The sequence below is a fragment of the Ochotona curzoniae genome, unplaced genomic scaffold (genome assembly GCF_017591425.1).
Source record: "Ochotona curzoniae isolate NIBS_2020 unplaced genomic scaffold, NIBS_Ocur_1.0 contig_2754, whole genome shotgun sequence".
NCBI classification, from domain to species: Eukaryota; Metazoa; Chordata; class Mammalia; order Lagomorpha; family Ochotonidae; genus Ochotona; species Ochotona curzoniae.
Window position 1 is genome coordinate 33,617,032 of NW_024465582.1, and position 17,885 is coordinate 33,634,916.

General features: G+C 44.6%; 1 protein-coding gene across 3 annotated transcripts in view; it reads left to right on the forward strand.

Annotated features, from left to right (window-relative positions):
• The window catches only part of SREK1 (splicing regulatory glutamic acid and lysine rich protein 1), a 34,196-nt gene that overhangs the window by 867 nt on the left and 15,444 nt on the right, over positions 1–17,885 (forward strand). For all 3 annotated transcript variants that reach the window (XM_040977624.1, XM_040977625.1, XM_040977626.1), the window contains exons 2-3: positions 8,867–9,000; positions 14,824–14,939. In XM_040977624.1, the coding sequence (XP_040833558.1) occupies positions 8,867–9,000; positions 14,824–14,939 (250 nt within the window). The remainder of the gene's footprint in view (positions 1–8,866; positions 9,001–14,823; positions 14,940–17,885) is intronic.

Genomic DNA, 17,885 nt, shown 5'->3' on the forward strand with positions numbered 1-17,885 from the left:
CCGGTGCAGGATTGTGCGTGCGGTGCGCTCCGCATTTTTGAAAGTCCAGCTCGGAGCGGACACTCGCGAGGCGCAGCCACCTCTCCAGCGGCGTGGTTGGAAGGGATCCGGTGTTCCTTGCCCACTGCGACTTATTCAGGAGAGGTGGCGGACGGTCCCCGCCGGGGCGCGAGAGCCGTCGGTCCTGAGCCAGGCAGTTTGGAATGTGTCACTGGTTTGAAGGAAGTGATCGCCTGTGGGTTTTTATCTTTTTCATTTTTGGAATTAGTTTGCATTTGATTGATTTGAGTTATGAATCGGATCTCCGAGATTTTTCCGTGTGCACCTACGCAACAGTGCCGCCGCGTAGATGGGATGAAAGCTGTTAACATGTTTGGGTAGTTTAGACTTAAGGTTTCCCCTTTTTGGAGAAGATTCTGAGCACCCCTGTTCCCTCCGCGTGTGAGATTTCTTGTGCCCTTTCCGCTTCTTTTGATGTAGCGTGTATAGCGTGTAATCAGGCCACCCACTGCGTTATCTCATTTCAGCAGACAAGTCCCTCCCCAGCCGCCCCTCCCGCTTTTAAATCCTCTTCTCGAGGTTAAGTCTTGTTTTTTCTCGTGGAAGAAGCCGTGTTCTAAGGTTCCTTAGGTTATCAGGGATGAGATTGGTGCTTGTGGCATGCACATGTTTTTAAAAATGCCTTCTCAAGGCTGCGAGGAGTGCTTAGAGGGGCAGTTGGAACCCATCCCTGAAATGCTTTGTAGATGGTTTTGCGCCCCAGGTCGCAGGAGTAAGGTGTCTTCGCGAGTAGGGATCTGGGTTGCAGAGTACTTCGCCAACATCGTACCATCTTTCCACCTGCATTGTTGAAAGCTGTGTGTGCGTGGATTGCCTACCAGTTACTGGCAAAAACAGCCTGGGGAAATGTAATTTTTTCTAGCTTTCTAGTAGCAGGGGGGAGAGAGAGAAAGAGAGAGATCTTCCATTCTCTCGTTCATTGCTGCCATGCCGGTAACAGGCAGGATTAGGCCAGGGTAAAGGCAGGAGCCAGGAGCTGGGCCTGGGTCCTGCGCCATGCTCTGCTGCCGCCCAGGGAAGGTGTTAGCGGGAGAGTAGAGCTGCCACTGGGTCCCAAGTACTTGGAGGGGGTGTGACAGCTTAAGCTGTCAGGCTGAAAAGCTGTCTTCCTTTCTGGCTTCTGTTTTTATTTCTTTTATTTTATTTGAGAGGCAGAATGGGGGAGAGAGAGAGAGAGATCTTTCAAGTGGATGCTACGGAAATGAGTACTTGAGCCATCACTGTTGCCTCCCAGGGTCTGAGTTAGCAGGAAAAAAATGCAGGTAACTGGGGGGGAGGAGGGGCTTTTCCTTCCTTCCTTTTTTTTTTTTTTTAAAAAGATTTACTTATTTTGCTTGAAAATCAGAATTCTAGCTATCTTCCAGTCACAGGTTCACTCCACAGGTGGCTGCAATGACCATAGGTGGGCTGTCCACGTGGGGAGGGAAGAGGGGCATGGCCCTCGGCTGCCCTCCACTTCTTACCAGGCTTCTCCAATTCCCAGGCGCCCTCCACTTCTTACCAGGGAGGTGGATCTGAGGTGGAGTACCCACAGGAGATTCCTGTGCTGCCGTTGGAGGCTTAGCTTGCAGCACTGGCCCTAGCTTATTTTTATTTATTTATTTATTTTTTTAATAAATTTTATTTTGACATTCTTTCCATAGTTACTTAGGGTAAGTAAGGTTCAAGGGGTACAGGAAAGTGGATAATACTAATATGTTTTCCTTATTTGTACCTCATGTTTAAAAGGGGGGTTTTAAGAGAAGGCCCACCAATTTCCACCCTCCCAAGTCCCGGGGTTAGGGCATGCTCTGTGGTGCTTGCTCAAGTGGTTTTGTATTGCAAACGTTTATGAATTCGCTGTCAATCTTTGCCGCTCCAAGCATATGAGGTCTTGTAAAATCATGATTGACATAGTCCATTCATAGCTTAGATGGTTGGTTGACCCGGTTGTCTTTGCTCTTTTCTGTGTTATGGTCTGCGTCAGCATTTTAGATTAGGAAGATCTCCAAAGAAACTTCTTGTTGTTGCTAACAGTACAGGGACTGGCACCAGTCATCGCTCCAATCAGCTGGTGTTGCAATCCTGGGTTGGTTTCTGTGTTCATCCCGTCTTCCACTGGAGCAATGGGGGTTGAGTCCAGTCTGGTTCTAGCCCAGGCACATTACTTGGCCTCACATAAACCAGCTGGGAGCTGTTAGCCTAGGTTCGAGCGACCACAATACCCAACCAGGCCCACCCCCCTCCCTGGTTTGCCGTAGTGTAGCAGTAATCCAGTCTGTACATCCATTCACCCCAGCGCTGTCTTAGTTTTTATGTCCTCCGTGGAAGTGGTAAACCCAAAGAGGGATGAGCCCACTATTTTTTCTCCTCCCAGGCTCTCCCACTCCCTGATTTCCAGTTGATGTGCCAAACAAACTCGCCCACTTTAATTATGTGTGCACCAGTAGAATATCCGCCCACCAAGCCTGGCTTTTTCCCGATCTAGTCCACATTGAGGCGCACAGGTGTGGTAGCTCTGCCTAGTCTGGTCTGCCCATCCCAGCCCATGCTCTCTGCGGAAGTAGCTGTCCAGCAGGAACCCTCCCTTATTCCCCTGCCAGCTCTGCCTACTTCCTTTTCTTGTTTCAGGCTGGTTGGGCGCTGCGGTCCCTTATGGTACAGGCAACTCTCCTCGGATTCAATAATGTGTACCCTAGTCTTTGTTGCGACCGACCTGGGTCGACCACATGGTGCCCTGGATTTGCAAGTGGGTGATGTGGGAAAGATTCAGCCTGGTTCTGCCCACGTCTGCCAATGTATGCAGTGGGTAGTTTCCATGGCCTTTTTGGGCTGGTGTCCTATCAGTTTTCTTGCGTTTACCCTGATGGGTCTGTGTCCTGCTGAGGAGTTGCCCAGGCTCCTCCATCAGAACTCTCCCAATGCAGGTTTCACGCTTACCAGTGGGTCCATGAGCCAACCCTACTCAGTCCACCTACTGTCATAGCAGGAACTGTGGCTTTTCCTGATGGCCTTCAACCATTGGTTGCTTGCTGTTGGATGTTCCAGCCAGCCATGGTTTGTCCATACCCACGTATGGCTCACACATGCTCAGTAGGGGTTTGAGGACCCTGCTAGTCCATCCACATTGCCATGGTCCTCCAGAACACCAGGTGAGTCGGGGGTCCGGCCAGTTCGGTGCATCAAATCCCAGTCCACACTGTGCAAGGGAGACTACAAACTGTTTCCAGTATCAGAACGCATCACCCTTTCAGGCACGCGCCTCTTGGTGGGAACCTCAGCCAGCTAGGGTTGTCCCTTTGCTCCCCACGGTCCGTTCCCAGGCATAGAATCACATTGCCTGCAATGGATGCTCGGACTCAGCTTGGCACACCATCCCCTGTCCCGATACTTGCCATTAGACACTTTGACTCAGCGTCCAGGCTCACACAGGACCCCAGCAGTACAAGAGCCTAGCTCGGCATGACTCTGCTCCCTCCTGGTTTATAGTTTTACTTGTGGGTACGGTTTGGCTCAGTCGTGCTAATCTACTCTGCCCTTCATACCAGTTGACACATTGGCCAACTGTTGAGCTACTTGTGCGGGCAAGCCCCAAGCCATGCTTCTGGCATGACTGGTATTGGTGCTTCAGAATTAATTAGTGATTACAAGCTTTTGCTAAGGAAGAGGTTACTGCCTCTTTCAGGTCCAAGAAGCACAATGGAGTTCAACCTGGAGCTAATAAGCAGCAACTCAAAGAACCAAATTCCCAGAGCTCCCGCAGGCGGCCAGCAGGCGGACGCCTGGCACCAATGGCGACTGAGCGCCGGGGGAGAATGGCTCACCATGTTCCATGGCGGGTCCGGGAATCCATGGCATGGTGGACGCCCCGTCCTGTGACCACCAGCTGCGGGAGGCTGCTGGAGGTTTTAAAATTCCAGGCCAAGGTCGCGCCCCTCCCAATCCCCTTGTCCGCACAAGAGGGCGGTGGTGGGTTGACGGACCTGGCCCAGTACCGGGGCTCCCCCCCTCGGTCTACTCACCCGAAGGAAGCGGGCCCGAAACCAGCAGGCCGGGCGAGGACGGCTCACCATGTGGCCCATGGCGGCCGTCGGAATCCAGGCATGAGACGCCCCGTCCTGAGACCCACCAGCTGCCGGCGAAGGCTGCTGGAGGTTTTAAAATTCCCAGGCCAAGGTCGCGCCCCTCCCAAATCCCCTTCACCGCCCCAATGGAGGGCGGTTGGCTGGGTGGCCGGACCTGCCAGTCCCGGAGGCATCCCCCCCTCGGTCTACTCACCCGAAGGAAGCGGCCCCCCGTAACCAGGCAGGGCCCGGGGAGGACGGCTCACCATGTGCCCATGGGGCGTCCGGAATCCAGGCATGAGGACGCCCCGTCCTGAGACACCACAGCTGAGGGAGGGCTGCTGGAGGTTTAAAAATTCCCAGTGCCAAGGTTCGCGCCCCCCCAAATCCCCTTCACCGCCCAATGAGGGCGGTGGGCTGGGTTTGCCGGACCTGCCCAGTCCCGGAGGTCTTGCCCCTCGGTCTACTCACCCGAAGGAAAGCGGCCCCGAAACCAGCGGCCCGGGAGGACGGCTCACCATGTGCCCATGGCGGCGTCCGGAATTCCAGGCTGAGCCGCCCGTCTGAGACCCACCAGCTGCGGGAGGCTGCTGGAGGTTTAAAATTCCATGGCCCTAGGTCGCGCCCCTCCCAAATCCCCTTCACCGCCCAATGAGGGGGTGGCCTGGGTGCCGGACCTGCCCAGTCCGGAGGCCTCCCCCCTCGGTCTACTCACCGGAATGGAAGCGGCCCCGAAACCCAGCAGGCCCCGGGAGGACGGCTCACCATGTGCCCATGGCGGCCGTCCGGAATCCAGGCATGAGACGCCCCCCTAGCTTTATTTTTTAAAAGGGTTTTATATTCCATTCAATCCAAATTCATGTATCTGTACGTTTTGGTTTGCCATCAAGTTTTGTTATTTACTAAAAAAAACCCTTATCCTTCAAAAACATTTTTTTTCACTGGGTGTTAAATGCAGACATCAGAGTCAGGTGAGTCTCCTGGGCACAGTTGCTTGCTGTGTTCCATTAAGCCTGGTGTTGGCGTTGTACAATTAAAACAAGATGGCTGTGATCCTGTGGGGTGCGTTGTTGTCTTGGTGAGTTACCATGCATCCTTTAAACCAGGCGTTGAGACACCCAGGCCAGGGCCGAGCAGATCCTGAGGCAGAGTGCAGAGTGCGTCTGCTTGCTAGTGAGATGTACCAGAAAGCCCTAACTAGATCTGAAAGTCACAGTGATTTATAAACACATACTTGTTTGTTGAGATAGTGATTATCTGCTTGTAGACTTGCCTCTATGTCATAGTACAGCTTTCAGTGTTTTAAAATAGTCCTTGCTACCTCCACTGAAAAGCTCAAATATTTACATGTTTACAAAGTAAATATACACTGGCCATTATTTTCTGTCTTAAGGAAAGTAATTGGAGGTGAAGATAAAGAAAATTGCTTGGGAGACTCAAGTGGGAGACTTGGATTGAATTCCCAGGTTGTGGTTGAAGTGGAGACAGAGGTGTCTAGAAACCGTACTCCCAGAACAGACCTATATAAGTTTGAAACTAATTCCCGTGGTGTCACGTGTAGTCTCGTTGCAAAGCAGGCGCAGATGGCCTTTTCCTGCAGTTATTATTAAAGTAGGGGTGGTTGGAAATGTTTCTCATTTTCAGCAGTGATCGCTTAGGTTTGGTTAGGTTTTCATTCTTTCGCAAGAGGATCATTCAGTTAAGGGAATGTAGCTTTAGTGATGGGTTTCAGGCTGTTCAAGATTTCAGAACTGCGGGTGACTTGTTGCAATGGCTAAGGCCTTTTTTAGGTCCTTGTAACCATAGATTGGTTTGGCTGCAAAGGATAGAAACAGTGTTTCTCAGGCAAGCTGCAGAAGAGGCTTCAGCTGGTGGAAGGTTAGACTGAAGGGGAAGGAGCCGGGACCGGTAGGACTGGGTCTCACTAGGCTTGGTTGCCAGCTCTGTCTGTCTGTAGACTCAACAGGGTACTCATCACCTGGCTCTTGCCAGTGTGCTAGGCGGACTCTAAGTTCCTTTCCCGGCCAGTAGAGGATCCGATTGTTCTGAGGCATTTGGTCCAGCCTCACCACCCAAATTATAGTTTGCTATTCCACCAGTAAAATTAGCCCTTTTGGTAGGCAGCAAGTCCTTTGTGGTTGTACAAAACTTAAAAAGCTCTTAAGGGGTTCATTCACATAAGGAGATTCTAGAGGCGCTTCAGAGATGTATGGAAGGTGGTAGCATGCGGGAGGGGTACTAGTCACCCTGACTCCTTCACATGTTTTACCTCAAGACCTGAAACTTGAGCCTTGGGAAAAAGTGAAATTACAGTTGGCCCTACTGCCCAATGGAATCTCTAGTGTAAAGACTGAAGTAGCACCTCGCGTTTCCTTTCAAAACCAAAAGTATTTGTATATGCATGGATTTGGGGGTGTGGTTAGATGATGGAGGAAGGTCTGAGGATGTCTGTTAGGAAATCTAAGGGGTGGAGTGTTAAAGTGTACGGTTTAGAAAGATGAGTGACAGCTTTTGGGGGGGCGGGTCACTGGTAAAGGGTTGAAGATGAAGGCAGCGTGATTGGGTGGGAGCCCTTGTAGTATTCCATGTGGGAAATATTGAGGGCCTGATTAAAGCACTGGCCATGAGGATGAAGAAAGGATTAAAATGACTTATTTGAGAGAGAGCTTCAGCAGAATAAAATCGGTGTAGGTGGAATCTGGGAAATCCCCAGATCTCAGTAATTTTAGAAAACCGATGAATTATTACATGTGATTGGTGGGGTTGGGAACTCTGCTCATGGAGTCACCGGCATGAGGCTTTTGAATCAGCCACCTGTCTTGAACATTGCTGCTCACTGTGGCAGAGACATTAAAATGCAAGCAGCAAAATGGAAATTTACCGTGAACCCAGAAGCCCTGGAAATAGGTGAGCAACGCTGGTGACTGTCACGCGAGACTCCTAGCTTTTTTTTTTTTGTAACCTGGGGTAGAGTGGTGGAATCATGAACAGCAGTGTGGTGGATAGCAGAGGGCTGAACTGGGAAGGAAGGGGGCTAGGGAATGGAAGAGAAGGGTTGGGTCCCAGGGAGCACCAAGGTGTGATCTTGCATAGGTGCTAGAGTTAGAGAGCTCCATGGGAGATTCGATCCTGGGAAGCTGGGAAGTTGGGTTGTTCGAGTGTTTAACTCTGTGACTATATATAAAGTGTTTGGATTGTTGTGTTGGATAAGTAGGGGGTTTTGGTAATCCTGGCATGAATCTGAAATTCGAATTGCTTAGGGTGGTGAGCTGTCCGGTGAAGGGGGTAGCAGTGTTCTGGTGCTTTCCTCAGCAGTACCAGCGTGTTAGTCGAATAGTACCAAGTTTTTACAGCTACAGTTTGTTATCCTGGTATTTGGCTACTACGTTGTTTCAAGGTTTGTTTCTGTGAGTGATTGCAAAGAAAAATTTTTGAATTTTAAAAATGAGTATTTGTGCAACTACTGATTCTGTAGTATGTCAGGATAGCTTGAAAATTCTTGAGGAGTTGACTAGTTAAGGTTGTAGGAGTCTGCAGCTAGTTAGCCCTGCACTCGCAACTGCCGTGCTCCTGTTCAGGAATTGTGATCAGTTTCCTTCATTTGTTTTGTAAAACAAAGTAAATTCTACTTATTGCACAAGTCTTAGTTTTCAATATGTACTTTTTTTAGTGTGAAAAATTGTAATGGTTCAAGTGTTTACATTTAATAAGGGCTAGTGTCTATGTTATTTTGCATATAAAAGATAAAATTTGTTTCAAAAATTTTCATTTATAGAATCACATTGCTGTCTAGCTTAAAACAGTCTGCTAAGTGCATTAAGACAAATTTTAGTTCTGTATTTGTTTGTAAGACTGATGATATTTTTAGTGATTTTAAATACTGAAGAATCACAGGATGGGCGTGGGCTTGGGATAATGACCAGAGCGAGGGGATGGCTGTGTTATTGTTGCAGGTCAAAGCTGTACTTGTAGTTGTACTCGATATTTCCTTAAATGAAGAAGTGTTTTGTATTTATGTCATTATGTCATTAGCTGGATGTAATAAAATGTTTTTTTATATAAGATTTATTTTTATTATTTTTTCATTGGAAAGGCAGATATACAGAGAGGAGAGACAGACAGGAAGATCTTCCATCCGATGATTCACTCCCCAAGTGAGCGCAATGGCCGATGCCGATGCTATGCCGATCTGAAGCCAGGAGACTCTTCCGGGTCTCCCACACGGGTGCAGGGTCCCAAAGCTTTGGGCCGTCCTCGACTACTTTCCTGGGCCACAGGCAGGGAGCTGGAAGGGAAGTGGAGCTGCCGGCATTAGAACCGGCGCCTATATGGGATCCTGGGCGTGCAAGGCGAGGACCTTAACCACTTGCGCCACCACGCCGGGCCCTGGATGTAATAAAATGTTACTGTCAGAAGTTTGTTTGAAGCTCTAAGAGTTGGAACTTTTATCATGGGACTTGTCCATTTTTGATATGATGAATGAACACCTGTGAGTTACATCAGCCGTTTTCATATTTTACTGATTGAGTTTCAAGTTTTAGAAATCGGGTTATAAGTCTGCCCATATTGCCCTCTGTCTTGGTAGATTGCCATTAAATGACTAAATTTAATTTTCAAGCCTTAATGATTTTAAGCAACAAAAAAATCAAATATTAGTTTGGTTATGTAAGATTTTGTAAAGATGAAAGAAATTGTAAATGAAACGACGAAGCCAGACAAATGTTTGTTAGTCCAATTGTGTTTTCTTCTTTTTTATCTTTCAGCAATACACCTCTTGCGTTTTCATCCAAAGTATGTTATGTTAAGTTTCGTGACCCTGCGAGTGTTGGTGTGGCCCAGCATCTAACTAACACGGTTTTTATTGACAGAGCTCTCATAGTTGTTCCTTGTGCAGAAGGTTAGTATTGCACCTGTTCTCCCGTTTTGATTCTTGTCTTGTCTGTTACTGCCTTTGAGTGTCCGAAAGATGGCCGGTAGACAGCTCAGGGTGTGTGTGTGTGTGTGTGTGTGTGTGTGTGTGTGTGTTGTATGTGTGGAAGAGAAAGAATGTATGTAAAAGCAGGGATGAAGTTTAGAGAAGGAAGGAATTTTTACTCAAGAGTAAATGCTGTAAAATGTTTAATTGATTTTGTTTGTTGAGGGTTTATAATTTCTCACTTTAAAAATGATAAATTATTTGGCTTTTTTGGTTTTGCTTTGGCTTTTTAAATAGTCAATTCTCTGCTTGCTTCAACAGCACATATACTAAAATAGTCAATTCTCAGGTTGTAAAGAAAGTTTTCTGAAATTAAAAAAACATCGATATGAGAACTTTCATGTGTAAATAAGTGTTTATCCTGTGTGTACTGATAGTGTTACCAACAGACGCAATGTACACATTTTACCTATAGAAGTGGTAATGATAAACAGTCATGGTTTGTGCTTTCAGATAGCCTCTTAGGTGATTGACGTGCTTACCATGAGATCATTGTTTTATATTCAGAATAATTGTTTGCAACTGGAATTTACTTTTTTCTTTTTGTGACTTTTGGGTGGGGGAATTGAAAAATTGTCATGCTTCCTCCCTCCCAAAACATTTTTTCCAAAGCTTCTTTTAAAAGAACTAAAGAACTAGCTGTTAATGATTGAAACAAGGCTAAAAGCCTTAATGATTAAATTTTATGGCCTACTGCTTTAAGAGCTAATTGTTACTAATAATTTTTAGTAACTTCTTTTTACAGAGCCACTCACATACAGTAAAGTGTGCTGAATTTTGACAGTTCTTGTGTGTAATGAACTATTCAAAAAACTGACCATGGCACGTGTACATGAATTGTAGTATTGGGTTATTGTATATCCTTAAATCAGATTTTCTCTGGTAACTGTTTTACAACATAAAAGTTTACTAGAAGCCTCTTAACAGCTCTTTTATTGGCCCAGATTAATGTAACATATATAATCAGCTGTACTTTCAGATTTTATGCATTATTTCAGCATGCCTATTTTGGTTGTCAGAAATCTAACAGTCAAATACAGTGAGTATCTGGGCTGATACTATTGAAATCCCAGAATAGAATGTTCTGATTTTTTTCAGATAAATTGGGAGTGTGTTATCCTGTTTGGGGGTTAGGGTGGGTCAGGAAAATAAAAAATGTTTTGCAATTAGTTATTTGTTAAGCACACCCTTACCTGCTGATGTAAGGATAACGGAGCCCAAAGCTGGAGAGTGGGGAGAGGGGCTGGTTAATGGTTGGTTCTTCACCTGGAAGTTCCATCCCAAGAAACTGCATAGGAAAAAGAGTAGGTAGAGGGGCTTAATAAACTGAAATATAACTGCAAGTTATTGCAGCAACATGACAGGGTCTTTGATTGAATTAGGTAGAGGGGTTTAATAAACTGAAATATAACTGAAAACTATCGCAGCAACATGTCAGGATCTTTGATTGAATTAGGTCCTTACTAATTGGAAGAAAGAATTCTATGCTTGTTTTATTAGGACCTTGTTACATTCCCATAGAATTGTTGAGGTTACACAGGCCCTGATTGGTTTGTCATGAATGTTCAGGGTTCCTCCTGTTGTCTATTTTACTTGATAGAGAGATAAATGTAGAGTAAATGTAAACTCAGTTACAACTTTTTAATATATTGCTACTGTTTTGAGACAAAAATTTACTATTTTTGAATATGAGACCTCAAGCATAATTTTGAAGTTTGGGTAGAAGTGAGCATTTTAGAGCATTAAGCTATAAAATGGCTGGCATTAGAAAAGCATTCAGATACATTTTTTATTAGTTATTAAATATGGAAGTTACTATTAAGATTTTTTTGGTGACATGCAGTACATTATGCGCCGCAAGCAGAGCAGTAATGTGCTAGTGTAGTAAGGCAGTGGTGAGTTGAAGCCAGCCGCAGGAGAGGGGCTCCCATCCAGAGCCTGCGTCCAGATGCCATGCGCAGGCTCTTGTCCACTTCCCTGATTGCGTCATTGCCTTGACCTTATTGAAATGGCATCATGACATAATGAGAAAAACAAAAGGAAAAATATTCGCAAAAACTGTTTTTAGGTCTTTGATTTGCTGTGTTAGAGTGGACAGCAGTGTGAAGATTTTAGGCTGTGGAAGTTTCATACATTGGGAGCATTAACTATTGTTAGTAAAACATGCCGTTTTCAAATAAAGTGTGCTTGGATCATGCTCATCCAGATAGGACTCGTTTTTGTTGTTGTGTGCATTCCAGGCTTCTTTTAGAAATAAATGTGAATTAGCAGATAGAGCGGGCTAAATTCAGACATGACAAGGGTGTCAGCTTAATCAGCAGTCATAAGTTTATGTCCACATTTTCTGGTAGATGGATTTTGACTATTAATTTGGTTTTGTATGTTTTCTCTATGTGATATTTGTGCACTATTAGATGACTAGACTGGCCGAGGCAGACCTGTTACACTTGCCTGAGTTAGGCATTGTTTGCCCTGCCACTAAACCTGCCGACAAGTGACACCTTCCCTGGGGAGTGAGATCGGAGTCTCAGCCGCAGAAGATGGACGCCCTGTCTCTGTTTTTTTATTGTTTTTGCTTTAATTTCATTTCTTTTTCTTTATTTTGTCCCCCTTTTGTTTTGTTTTGTTTTTGTTTTGTTAAATCTCTTTCACTTTAACTGTGAGCTGGTTCTCCAGTTCTTTGTAAATGGTATTCCATTAAAGGTCATAATGTGATGCAAATTATATTGGGAGTTGGTTAGAAGCACTCAGCTTTAAGATAATTGCTCATGTAGTAAATTAGGATATAGTATTGTGAATCGCAGTATGAGTCTAATTGGTGTTTGTAGCTGATCGGGTACATTTTGTTCTTAAAGCATTAAACTCTGGTAAGAATTTTAGGGACACTGAGTATAGTGTGTTCTCAATGTAACGTATTTGTAGTTTTTTTTCAAGTCCAAATTTCACATAAAAACCACTGCTTCTAATTTTCATCCTTCCCCTTAGAATTCTAGTCATACAAAATTTATCAAGCAAAGTAAGTGAATATTTTATGGTGGTCTGAATAGGGTGAAAAAAACCTTTACTTTTTTTTTTTTTTGCCTAAGTGGGGAATGGGCATTTGAGAAGCTATTGGTTGCTTATTTTCGTGTGTCTTTTTGTTTGATTGATTTGTTAAAAAAATTCTTCTGAGATTACAATTTTAGTTGGATTCTTAAGATTAAGATTTAGACTTTAATCCCATGAGAGATTTTTCTTCTGAGTTGTCATTGAGTATAACATGGAAAAATGCTAAATGCATTTACATCAGCCGTTTTCATATTTTACTAATTGAGATTCAGGTTTTAAAAAATTGGGTTATAGGCCTGCCCATATTGCCTTCTGTGTTGGTAGATTATCATTAAATGACTAAATTTAATTTTCAAGCCTTAATGATTTTAAGCAGCAAAAAATGTTGATTATGTAAGATTATTAATGTCTGATCATTAATGTTTGATTAAGATTTTGTAAAGATGGAAGAAATTTGTTTTAGACTTTATGTACACTAACTGGGGACTTCAGGAAGTTAGAAAAATTGGCCACGAGATAAAGACAGATTTTGTACAAACTTTTAGAAGCCCCCTCAGGTTTGGATAGTGTATTTGATAGAAATCCATCATAGAAATTAAACTGTGAAACTTTTTTTTTTTTTAAAGATTTATTTTATCAGAAAGTTGCAACTTTTTCTTAACCCATTATGTCTTATTGTCATATATATGGTGCATACAAAAACACCGAGCAAGAAATATATTGCTTATGGTATCTTTGTGATAAATACTGCGACATTGAGAATGTAAGACTTGATGGGTTATTGTATCCTTAGTGACAGTGTCAGACAAGGTGGCAGCTGCTGGAGTGGCAGTGTGTCACTGGAAGGCTAGGCCGATCGCACAGTCTACTGGTGCATCATGAAGGCCAGATGGGGAAGATTTCATAGTAGAAAATAATGAACTTTTGACCTGTGTCAGACACCCTGTTAGTCTTCCATGCTGTCTTTATGGATGGTTTTGCTTATTAATTGGCAAACATTACTAAATTGGAGAAATTACTGTTGTTTTTTTTAGGTGCAGTTGTTAGGCTAGTGAACCATAGGGTTTGCACTTCCCAGCCTCAGCTGATGCAGTCAGTGTGTTCAGATTTTATAAGTGTTTTTCACAGCCATATATTTGTACCAGGAAAATCTGTGATATTAGTGTAAGTAGCATAGCATATATGTGGATGTTAATACATGTGTTAATATGAATAACTAATATACTTAAAGTAGGTTATTGTTATTTGATGTCTCAGTAAGGCTATCTACCTTTTGTTTATGCATGTTGAATCTGTTTTCTAGAATTTACATTGAAGTAGTTTCTGTTTTTAAAGATATGTTATTAAATTTACTTAGTGTAAACTTATTTAGAGATTTGTGTCTGTGCGTCTGATTGTTTTCAGTAGCATTTTTACCACTGGAATTAGGCATGGATGCATGAACTGTGCTTCAGCTGTGGGTGACTCTGTACACTGTCTTGAAGAATCCGTAATGGAGATACATGCCAGCTAAGCTACCACATGAGTAGTGCTTCTAAGTACATGGAGTCACCTGTTTTTAAAAATCTTTGTTTTGGCTAAGATGATAAGAAAAAATGTGAAAGTTAACAAGTTTTTGCCAAAATTAGTTGGTTAAAATTTAGCAAATGTGGCAAGTCAGTGTACCTATTTCACAGTGAATTTTTCATCTTTATTTTTTTTCTTATTAGTGTGAAATTATTTTAGGACTAACTCTTGACATATGGCAGTTAAAGTGTTGATAGGTAAGACACATAAGCCACCCTTCTTCGGATAAGTATGCAAAAGCTGACTACAAGGTTAATGTTTTAAGAAGTTTTCCTGAAAGCAGGAAGTCTTCTTGATGCAGTTATCTGATGTAGGTATTTTCCAAAACTTTTAGCAGTTTATGGAGGTGTGTTCCTTGGCAATGGATTCTTTTAGACATCTCAGATATTGGTGAGACCTTTGAGTGAATGGATGTAGACTGCCTTTTAAATTACAGCTAGTATGTTAAGTAGATTTTTATTTTTATTTATTTTTTTTGTTTATTTGGAATTGAATGGAATCTGTTGGATTATCAAAATTGTTTGCTTCACAAGTAGATAGCTTGAGTAACAGGGTAGGGGCACTCATTAAGGAACAGATTTCAATTCGCACATATTTGGTTTTTTTTTCTTTTTTTTTCTTTTTTTTTTTTTTGACTGATTTGGTTATTTGCCATTTCTGGGGATTAAACTTTAAAAAATGTTCTTCTTTTCTGTATCTGATGTTCTGTGTGCTATTAGTGATGCAGCCAACACGAACGGTTGTCATGTGTAACACAACTTTCGATCACCGCGAAAACACCGTCCTGGGAAAGCGTCCATGCTTGATATCGTTTGGTTCATGAACATTAAGTTTCCAGTACAGGTGACCCATAGCTCAAAGTGTTACATAATTGTGTACATTATTCAATTTTTAAGATAATATTCCATTAATGAGATTTCTAGTCTTTGAAGTTTTGCTCACTTTTATTTTTCCTAATAGAGCAGGATAAAAGGAAAGACTTAAGTTCTTATTTATTTCGTTATACGGATCTGATAGATAGATTCTCATTTATTATTATTATTTTTTAAGTGCCAGGGTAATTGTAAAGTCATAGTGTCATGTTTGTGTGGTGTATCTGCCTTCTTTAATGTTTGGAACTTGCCTCTGCAGGTAAGATCCCTGAAGAAGCCAAAGCCCTCTCCTTGCTGGCGCCCGCTCCGTCCATGACCAGCCTGATGCCTGGTGCAGGGCTGCTTCCCATCCCCACCCCCAGTCCTTTGACCACAGTAAGTACTCGGAGTCCACTCCGGGGTCACATTCAGCTAGGGATCATTTGAGTGAAGAGCTCAGGAAATTGTTGCTGTTTTGTGTCTTTTTTTTTTTTTTAAGTTTTATTTTTATTATTATTTTTTTTATTGGAAAGGCGGATATACAGAGAGGAGAGACAGACAGGAAGATCTTCCATCCGATGATTCACTCCCCAAGTGAGCGCAAGGGCCGATACTATGCCAAACCGAAGCCAGGAGACTCTTCCTGGTCTCCCATGCGGGTGCAGGGTCCCAAAGCTTTGGACCGTCCTCGACTGCTTTCCCGGGCCACAGGCAGGGAGCTGGATGGGAAGCAGGGCTGCCGGGATAGAACCGGCGCCCATATGGGATCCTGGGCGTGCAAGGCGAGGACCTTAACCACTGTGCCACCGCGTGGGGGGGGGGACTTTTTTTTATAACTGGAGAGAATTTCTAACCTCTTCTTGAAGATTTTCACTTCTTTTCCCCCTCCACCCCCCTCCGTGGTCATTGACTTAAACTGACTTTTGGAAATGCTCCTAACATAACTATTGACATTTGAGAAGTCATAGATTATTCATCAGAGAGTTAATGGAAATCTAAATGTTTTAGATTACATAGGACACTGGAAGGTCTGGGTGATTTCCAGATCATAATGTCATTTACCAGATCATGAGGATTAGAGATCCGTTTTTAAAAATCCATTTTTAAGATGGATGTTCCACAGTGGGGGAAAGTATTATAGAGAGGCACGCTCATGAACTTGGCCCACACTGGGCCCAGGCTGGCATGACTCCCCCATCCCAGTGCCCGCAGTCTTGTTGCACTGCCTGGCCTGGTCTAGTCAGCCCTCTGTTCCAGCTTCTGTTGGTGGGTGCTGCAGCCTATCCCAGCCCAGTCTGATTGCTGTCCTGGTCCTAATGTGAACCGGTTAGGGTTGTGGCCTGATCTCGCTCCTCCTGCCGCTTGCCCTGGTTCTCAGATCTGCCCGTGGGTGTTATGAACTGGCCCAGACTGCTCTGTCCCCAGACCTGACCCACATGTATGCTGGTGGGTACTGTAACTTGGTGTTGTCTGGGCTGCTCCTTGCCTTGCTTCTTGTGCTCACCTGCAGGCACTGCGTCCCAATGAGTTTCCCAAGCTTCTCTATCGAGTCTCCTCCCAGTGGCAGTTCTCAGGCACTCCAGTGGATCATTGGCCCAGGTTGACTTTGTCTACCTCCTGCCCTGGCAAGATCAGTGGTGGCTTTGCTCAGTCAATCACACTCATTCTGATTCTTGTTGGTTGTTGCAGCCCAGCACTGCCTGGTCCGTGCCCAGACACAGCTTTCACATAGTTCAGTGGGAGTCAAGACCTGACCTGGCCTGTTCTACACCCAACCTGGCTCTCACGAGTACCAGTAGGGACTGGAGTCAAGTCCAATCTGTTGCTCTACAGTCCCAGTGCACATCCACGCTGGTGCAGGCGTAGCCATTTCCAGCCAAGCCTGCTGCCTCCAATCCTACTCTCATCCTCACCAGTGGGAACCCCAACCCAGCTGGGGCGCCCCCTGGGCTCCCCAGCAAGGCCTGACCCCATGCACAGTTCTTGGGCGAGCCAGCAGAGATTGTAGTTCCACAGGAGTGAGCTCACATTGCCCCCACAGATTCTGCTATCAGACCCACTTCTCACTCTTTTTCTCCCCTCCAAACCAATTTGCTGTCAGTCCCCTACTTACATACACATGTTGTGGACTTGTCTGTGGAAGTCCCTCAGATGTAATTCCTAACCTGGGCATAAAAATCACAGGTCATCTCTCACTGTCACCTGTGAGATCCCATCATTTCCCTGTAAATCAAGACCCTTCAAACTGTGAGGGTGCACTGCCAGGCGGCCCCAGAGGCTTTGCCCAGTGCCTTTGGCCAGGCCCTTTCGGGGGGAGCCACACGACCCAACTACAGGCACCAGTGGGTCAAAAAAAGTAAATAACTTCCAGGATAGGGTGGTCCCAGAAACCTGCCTATCGTCCCTCCTCTAGCCCCCGGGGAGTCAGTGTGCTCAGCTGTATGTACCTGTTGGAAAAGCCTCCAGGCGTTGGCTTCTGAAGGTGTGCAGCGAGCGCCCTCCCCCAAGGCAGCCATGTGGCCCAGCTACAGCCACCCGGGTGGGTCAAAAAAACTTTCGTAATATTTTAAAAAGTTTTATATAAAGGGAAGGCAAAATTATTAAAAAGATTTATTAATTTGAAAGGCAGAATTTTAGAGAGAGGGAGAGAAACTGATCTTCCATCTGCTGGTTTACTCTCCAGATGGCTGATGGGGCCGGGGCCGGGGCCGGGCCAGGGGGCTGGGGCTGGGGCTGGGCTGGGGGCCCGGGGGGCTGGGGCTGGGCTCATGCTGGGACTGGGCTGGGCTGGGGCCAGGGCCTTCTTACAGGTCTCATGTAGGTGTAGGGGCTAAAGCACTTGGGCTGTTTTCCTAGGCACATTAATAGGGAACTGGATCAGAACTGACACTGGTGTTGGTACCTCCGGCCCCACTTCATCTGTGAAATTGGTGTAACAGTAATAGTCATCTCAGGGTCAATAGGATTGAGTTAATCAGTCAGCAAAATTAGATGCTGCTGTAATAGTTGGGTTGTTTTTTTTTTTTTTTTTTGGTTTGGAATTCAGTCATTTTGAATTACCGTCAAATTGATTTGTGACTTCGGTGTTTGTGAAGTCACTTATGAGATGAAACTTTTGGTTTAACTGTAAAGTCAATACTTGAAACAATTTTATGAAGAAATCACACAGGATGGCATTCTGTCTGGTTTTAATGTTCAGATTGTAAGCATGTATACTTTTTGCATTCTGTGTTTTTTGAATTTTTGTGCTTGTTACATAGCTCAACTTCTAAGCGTGGTGCTAACGTGTTGTGTTCCTGGGTTCAGGAATTCTGTGATGTGCTTCATGTAGAAAATGTGCGA